An 8595-nucleotide genomic window follows, 5' to 3' on the forward strand; every position below is an offset into this window, starting at 1 on the left:
CAGTCTAGTGCTAGGTGTAAATAAGCTCAGCACTATATCATACAAAGCACAGTATTAAATCACCTGATTTAATATAAACAATACAAATAACAACTCCCATCAGTCTAGTGCTAGGTGTAAATAATAAGCTCAGCACTATATCATACAAAGCACAGTATTAAATCACCTGATTTAATATAAACAATACAAATAACAACTCCCATCAGTCTAGGGCTAGGTGTAAATAACAAGCTCAGGGCTATATCATACAAAGCACAGTATTAAATCACCTGATTTAATATAAACAATACAAATAACAAATCCCATCAGTCTAGTGCTAGGTGTAAATAAGCTCAGCACTATATCATACAAAGCACAGTATTAAATCACCTGATTTAATAAAAACAATACAAATAACAAATCACATCAGTCTAGGGCTAGGTGTAAATAACAAGCTCAGCACTATATCATACAAAGCACAGTATTAAATCACCTGATTTAATAAAAACAATACAAATAACAAATCACATCAGTCTAGTGCTAGGTGTAAATAAGCTCAGCACTATATCATACAAAGCACAGTATTAAATCACCTGATTTAATATAAACAATACAAATAACAAATCCCATCAGTCTAGGGCTAGGTGTAAATAACAAGCTCAGTGCTATATCTTTTTTTTTTTTTTTTCTTTTTTTCGAATTTGAATAATTTTTATTTTGCATATACTTTGTCAATAAAATTAGAATATTACTAAAATATATTATAAATTACATTCAAAATGGTGTTCTGAAAATATAATAAAATAGTCAAAATAGGTCCCATCTTTTTTTTTATAAATAAATTGGTTTTGTTTCTAATAAACAATTTAAATAGACAAAATAGTTTTTTAAAAAATAATAATGTAACAGCTCTCACAAAAAGGTGACACTTTGTTTAAATAAACATAAATAAGGAACAGATGTGCAAAGTGAGTGTAGTTGGTCCATTTCTTAGATGCAGGATGTGCCTATCACTGATCATCCAAGAGCCTCTCCCGAAGGAGAAATAATGCATCCAGGTTAGCTATAAGTTCCAGGGTTATGGAAGCAGAGCCAGAGGATGAGGTATCCAATAAGGATGCTAAGAGTTCACAGTGACATAGTTCATACTATCAACACACAGCCCGTGCTTTCTGGCCTTGCACAGGAACTGCTTGCTGGCCATGTATCCTAGCTGCCTGATGCTCAAATGCAGACACCATCTGTTTGACCACCTCATCAAAGAAGAGTGTAGCGAGTTGTGAATGGAGGAGGGATTTGAATTCAAATTATACATATAAATCTAATGTGCAGGTGTCAGGCCGTCCAGTTAACCCAGGGTTAAATCTCCATACAGTCTCCAGGTGACTGAAAAGTTTCCCATCATTACAGACAGCCCTGATTTTATGGCCTGGGATTATGGAGATTTCTGACACATAGCGCTCCACAAAAGGTGGGAAACCCACTTCAAGCTCGGCTTTGATCAGACCTTTTTGGCAGGACAAAACTTTGGATTTATTGCACCAAGGCACGAAAATCCTGTAGTCACCAACATTAGCGACAACATCAAACATCTGGTCCATGGAATAGCCCAGGACTCGGGATTCAGAGTAGTCTATGCGTTTGTTCCCCAAGAGTGGTACTGCAAGGTTCAGGAACGTTCTTGCCTGCTCATGATTTACAGATGGCAGCGGGAGCTTTTGGCATTGCGGAGACAGAATTCCACAAGAGCTCAAGTGACGAATTCTGTGATGTTTCTTAGCTCTCCGTATCAGAATCTGTCCTGGCCGTGTTTCCGCCTCCAGCAGATCCCGGAGAAGTACTGAGGTGCCTCTTCCGCAGTGACCGGCCATGACCTTAATATGCTGGTGGTATAAGTTGCTCTCAGACACAGGGCACCTGCTGTAATAAGCCGGTTTCTCCCTGCAGCTTTACTTTACAAGGTCACGAACTCAGTGCTATATCATACAAAGCACAGTATTAAATCACCTGATTTAATCTAAACAATACAAATAACAACTCCCATCAGTCTAGTGCTAGGTGTAAATAACAAGCTCAGTGCTATATCATACAAAGCACAGTATTAAATCACCTGATTTCATATAAACAATACAAATAACTCCCATCAGTCTAGTGCTAGGTGTAAATAACAAGCTCAGCACTATATCATACAAAGCACAGTATTAAATCACCTGATTTAATATAAACAATACAAATAACAACTCCCATCAGTCTAGGGCTAGGTGTAAATAACAAGCTCAGCACTATATCATGCAAAGCACAGTATTAAATCACCTGATTTATTATAAACAATACAAATAACAAATCTCATCAGTCTAGGGCTAGGTGTAAATAACAAGCTCAGCGCTATATCATACAAAGCACAGTATTAAATCACCTGATTTAATATAAACAATACAAATAACAACTCCCATCAGTCTAGTGCTAGGTGTAAATAATAAGCTCAGCGCTATATCATACAAAGCACAGTATTAAATCACCTGATTTATTATAAACAATACAAATAACAACTCCCATCAGTCTAGTGCTAGGTGTAAATAACAAGCTCAGCGCTATATCATACAAAGCACAGTATTAAATCACCTGATTTAATATAAACAATACAAATAACAAATCCCATCAGTCTAGTGCTAGGTGTAAATAACAAGCTCAGCACTATATCATACAAAGCACTGTATTAAATCACCTGATTTAATATAAACAATACAAATGGTGACTCCTGTTTTATCTCTGGGGGTTGCACATGAGCCAGGGGTAGTTGTAAACTTATACCGTCCGAAAAAATGTGTAAACGTCAGTAGATGTTCTTTAGGCTAAGGGCATAACCATAAAACACAATACCATGTGCAGGAGCTCATCAGAGTGAAGCAGCTGGTGCCGTGCACAGACCAACTAATCGCACACCAACTAATTGACAATGAGATTCGTTGACAACTATTTTCATAATCGATTATAACGGTTAGTTGTTGCAGCTCTAGTTTGGATTGAACATACAATTTCCAGTTTACTTCTGTTATATTTCTATTATATTTCTACTACAAGATACGACGAGTCCACGGATTTCATCTTTACTTGTGAGATGTTATCCTCCTGCTAACAGGAAGTGGCAAAGAGCACCACAGCAGAGCTGTATATATAGCTCCTCCCTTCCCTCCACCTCCAGTCATTATCTTTGCCTGTGTTTGTACTAGGAAGAGGTAAGTTTCTTCAATCAAGAAGTTTTTTATTTTAAATGGTACCGGTGAGTACTGTTTCCCTCAGGGGGATATGGAAGATTTCTGCCCTGAGGTTTATGATCTTAGCAGCTGTAACTAAGATCCATGTTGGTTACCACAGATCTGAAGGTAATACTGGAGACATCTTCAGTGTTGAGTCCAGTTCATGCTACAAGCAGCATTGAGGTATGTGCAGCCCTTTATTCTGAGGAGACTTGGTATATCAGATAACGGCTGAAAATGTATTCCCTGTTAGGGAAGGGGTAAGCAGTAGACCTGTCAGCAAGGGGGGTGTTACTGAAACCTATTCATTATTTTATTTTATTCAGTTGAAATTTTTTGGGCAAGGAGTTTATAATGACAGAGGCTGAAATACTCATTATAAAGGACACTGGGAGATATGTTTTGCGGTTGGTTGTTATACATTCTGACCGTAGTTTATATTAGGGGTGAAACATTTCCACATGGCTTGCATCGTAACCGCTCCTCCATGCGGTTGTTTGGGCCTACTCAGTCATCGGTCCTGATGGGCGGGGCTTGTTTTTGCGCGCTCAAACGTGCTCTGTATTCTAGCTAGGAAGCAGCAGGCATTAGCTCCGGTGGAGCTTAAGTAGAGTTTTTTCCTCTCCGGATTGTTGTCAAGTCTTCTCGAAGTACCCTGGGGGCAGGTAGGCGCCGCAGCAGAGCTGTGGCGAGGTGCAGAGGGTATTTTTTGCTGACTTTATTATAAATGTGGCTATAAATACATTTTAGGAGTTAATCCTTCCCCTAATACTTGGGGTGCAATAATTTTTGGAAACTTTATTTAGGATTGAGTTAATTTTGGTAGTAAATTAACGGTTTACAGCACTTTTGAAAAAATTGTTCGCTTTTTATTTTTTAAAGAGACAGTACACGTTTTCTAAGAATTGTGGAACCCCCTCTTACATTGTGTACCTCTTCTACTGAAAGGGCCTTACATTGTAAAGAGCATATTCTAAGTAAAGATAGTGTGTCTAAGGATGATTCTCAGTCTGAAGAGAATCAGGATATGCCATCCAATTCTCCCCAAGTGACACAACCTTTAACTCCCACACAAGCGACGCCAAGTACTTCTATTGCGTCTAATTCCTTTACTCTGCAGGAGATGGCTGCAGTTATGTCAACTACCCTTACTGAGGTATTATCTAAATTACCAGTGTTACAGGGTAAACGCAGTAGGTCAGGTATTAATGTGAATACTGAATCCTCTGATGCTTTATTGGCTATTTCCGATGTACCCTCACAGTGTTCTGAGTTGGGGGTCAGGGAATTGCTGTCTGAGGGAGAAATTTCAGATTCAGGAAATGTATCATCTCAGACAGACTCGGACGTAATGTCCTTTAAATTTAAGCTTGAACACCTCCGCCTGTTACTTCGAGAGGTTTTAGCGACTCTGGATGATTGGGATACTATTGTGATACGACCAGAGAAATTGTGTAAGATGGACAAATATCTAGAGGTGCCTACTTACACTGATGTTTTTCCAGTTCCTAAGAGAATTTCGGAAATTGTTAAAAAGGAATGGGATAGACCAGGTATACCGTTCTCTCCCCCTCCTAATTTGGCAGACGGTCCCTAAGGTGGAGGGAGCTATTTTTACCCTGGCTAAGCGCACAACTATTCCTATTGAGGACAGTTATGCTTTCAAAGACCCTATGGATAAAATATTAGAGGGTCTTCTAAAGAAATTATTTGTTCATCAGGGTTTCCTTCTACAACCTACGGCTTGCATTGTTCCAGTAACTACCACAGCAGCCTTTTGGTTTGAGGCCCTAGAAGAGTCTCTGAAGGTTGAGACTCCCTTAGATGACATCCTAGATAGAATTAAGGCTCTCAAGCTAGCTAATTATTTTATTACTGATGCCGCTTTTCAAATTGCTAAACTAGCGGCGAAAAATGCAGGATTTGCCATTCTAGTGCGTATAGCACTATGGCTCAAATCTTGGTCTGCTGATGTGTCATCAAAATCTAAGCTGCTAGCTATTCCTTTTAAAGGTAAAACCCTATTCTGGCCGGAATTGAAGGAAATCATTTCTGACATTACTGGAGGTAAAGGTCATGCCCTACCTAAGGATAAGTCTGCTAAAATGAGGGGTAAACAAAATAATTTTTGTTCCTTTCGAAACTTTAAAGGAGGACCCTATGTTTCCTCTTCCTCCACAAAGCAGGAAGGGAATTTTGCTCAATCCAAGTCAGTCTGGAGACACAACCAGGCTTGGAATAAAGGTAAACAATCCAAGAAGCCCGCTGCTGCTACAAAGACAGCATGAAGGGGCGGCCCCCGATCCAGGACCGGATCTAGTAGGGGGCAGACTTTCTTTCTTTGCTCAGGCATGGGCAAGAGACGTTCAGGACCCTTGGGCACTGGAAATCGTGACCCACGGGTATCAACTGGAATTCAAGGATTTTCTCCCAAGAGGGAGATTTCATCTTTCACAATTATCTATAGACCAAATAAAAAAAGAGGCTTACGCTGTGTAAAAGACCTCTCTACCATGGGAGTAATTTGTCCGGTTCCAAAACTGGAACAGGGGCATGGATTTTACTCAAATCTTTTCGTGGTTCCCAAAAAAGAGGGAACTTTCAGACCCATTTTAGATCTCAAGTGTCTAAACAAGTTTCTCAGAGTTCCATCATTCAAGATGGAGACTATACGAACAATCTTACCAATGATCCAGGAGGGTCAATTTATGACTACTGTGGACTTGAAGGATGCATACCTTCATATCCCTATTCACAAGGATCATCAACAGTTCCTAAGGTTTGCTTTCCTGGACAAACATTATCAGTTTGTGGCTCTTCCCTTAGGGTTGGCCACAGCACCCAGAATCTTTACAAAGGTTCTAGGGTCTCTTCTAGTGGTTCTCAGACCGCGGGGCATAGCAGTGGCGCCTTATCTGGACGATATTCTGATTCAGGCATCAACTTATCATTTGACAAAGTCTCACACGGACATAGTATTGTCTTTCCTGAGAACTCACGGTTGGAAAGTGAACATAGAAAATAATTCACTAGTTCCACGGACAAGGGTTCCCTTCTTGGGGACTCTGATAGACTCGGTAGAAATGAAAATATTTCTGACGGAGGTCAGAAAGACAAAGATTCTAAATACTTGCCGAGCACTTCGGTCCATTCCTCGCCCATCAGTGGCTCAGTGTATGGAGGTCATTGAATTAATGGTAGCGGCATTGGACATCGTTCCGTTTGCCCACTTTCATCTCAGACCACTGCAGCTGTGCATGCTCGGACAGTGGAATGGGGACTATGCAAATTTATCTCCTCAGATAAATCTGGATCAAGAGACCAGAGACTCTCTTCTTTGGTGGTTGTCGCCGGATCATCTGTCCCAGGGGACTTGTTTCCGCAGACCCTCGTGGGTGATTGTGACAACGGACGCCAGCCTACTGGGCTGGGGTGCAGTCTGGAATTGCCTGAAGGCTCAGGGTGTTTGGACTCAAGTGGAGTCTCTACTTCCAATCAATATTCTGGAACTGAGAGCAATATTCAATGCGCTTTAGGCATGGCCTCAGTTGGCTTCGGCCAAATTCATCAGATTCCAGTCGGACAACATCACGATTGTGGCATATATCAATCATCAAGGGGGAACGAGGAATTCCTTAGCTATGATAGAGGTATCCAAGATAATCCGATGGGCAGAGGCCCACTCTTGTTATCTGTCGGCAATTTACATCCCAGGAGTAGAAAAAAGCGGATTTTCTAAGTCGTCAGACTTTTCATCCGGGGGAGTGGGAACTCCATCCGGAGGTGTTTGCCTCATTGATTCGCCAATGGGGCAGACCGGAACTGGATCTGATGGCATCTCGTCAGAATGCCAAACTTCCAAGTTACGGATCCAGGTCAAGGGATCCCCAGGCCGAACTGATAGATGCCCTGGCAGTGCCTTGGTCGTTCAGCCTAGCTTATGTGTTTCCACCATTTCCTCTTCTTCCACGTGTGATTGCTCGAATCAAACAGGAGAGAGCTTCAGTAATCTTGATAGTGCCTGCGTGGCCACGCAGGATTTGGTATGCGGATCTAGTGGACATGTCCTCTCTGCCACCGTGGAAACTTCCTTTGAGACAGGACCTTCTCATTCAAGGTCCTTTCCAACATCCAAATCTACTTTCTCTGCAGCTGACTGCTTGGAGATTGAACGCTTGATTCTATCTAAGCGAGGTTTCTCTGATTCGGTCATCAATACTTTGATACAGGCTCGGAAGCCTGTCACTAGAAAAATCTATCATAAAATATGGCGTAAATATCTTTATTGGTGTGAATCCAAGGGTTACTCATGGAGTAAAATTAGGATTCCCAGGATTCTGTCTTTTCTCCAAGAAGGATTGGAGAAAGGGTTATCAGCAAGTTCCTTAAAGGGACAAATTTCTGCTTTGTCAATTTTGCTTCACAAACGTTTGGCAGATGTGCCAGATGTTCAGTCTTTTTGTCAGGCTCTAACTAGAATTAAGCCTGTATTTAGACCAATTACTCCTCCCTGGAGTTTGGATTTAGTTCTTTGAGTTCTTCAAGGGGTTCCGTTTGAACCCATGCATTCCATAGATATTAAATTGTTATCTTGGAAAGTTCTGTTTTTAGTTGCTATTTCTTCTGCTTGAAGAGTTTCTGAGCTTTCAGCGTTAGTGTGATTCACCTTATCTCATCTTTCATTCTGATAAGGTGGTTTTACGTACCAAACCTGGATTTCTTCCTAAGGTTGTTTCTAATAAGAATATTAATAAGGAAATTGTTGTTCCTTCATTATGTCCTAATCCTTCTTCTAAGAAGGAGCGTCTGTTACATAACCTGAACGTGGTCCGTGCCTTAAAGTTTTACTTACAGGCGACTAAGGATTTCCGTCAATCATCTTCATTATTCATTGTTTATTCTGGAAAGCGTAGGGGTCAGAAAGCTACGGCTACCTCTCTTTCTTTTTGGCTGAGAAGTATCATTCGCCTGGCATTCTACTAGGGCTGTGGCTTCCACATGGGCATTTAAAAAACGATGCTTCTGTTGAACAGATCTGTAAGGCTGCGACTTGGTCGTCCCTTCATACTTTTTCCAAATTTTCCAAATTTGATACTTTTGCTTCTTCTGAGGCTGTTTTTGGGAGAAAAGTTCTTCAAGCAGTGGTGCCTTCCGTTTAGGTCTCTGTCTTGTCCCTCCCTTTCATCCGTGTCCTGTAGCTTTGGTATTGTATCCCACAAGTAAGGATGAAATCCGTGGACTCGTTGTATCTTGTAGAAGAAAAGGAAATTTATGCTTACCTGATAAATTGATTTCTTCTACGATACGACGAGTCCACGGCCCTCCCTGTCATTTTTTAAGACAGATTACCTCTGCACCT

At 40.9% G+C, this 8595-nt stretch overlaps 1 protein-coding gene across 1 annotated transcript; it reads right to left on the bottom strand.

The window, feature by feature from the left end:
• Positions 1-666: 666 nt before the first annotated feature.
• On the bottom strand, positions 667-1941 carry LOC128642895 (coenzyme Q-binding protein COQ10 homolog B, mitochondrial-like). Its single transcript, XM_053695768.1, is given in 1 exon segment — positions 667-1941. A coding segment is annotated over 1 exon segment (720 nt). The 5' UTR covers positions 1851-1941; the 3' UTR covers positions 667-1130.
• Positions 1942-8595: the final 6654 nt, after the last annotated feature.

Source organism: Bombina bombina, chromosome 12 (genome assembly GCF_027579735.1).
Source record: "Bombina bombina isolate aBomBom1 chromosome 12, aBomBom1.pri, whole genome shotgun sequence".
In the NCBI taxonomy this organism is placed as follows: domain Eukaryota; kingdom Metazoa; phylum Chordata; class Amphibia; order Anura; family Bombinatoridae; genus Bombina; species Bombina bombina.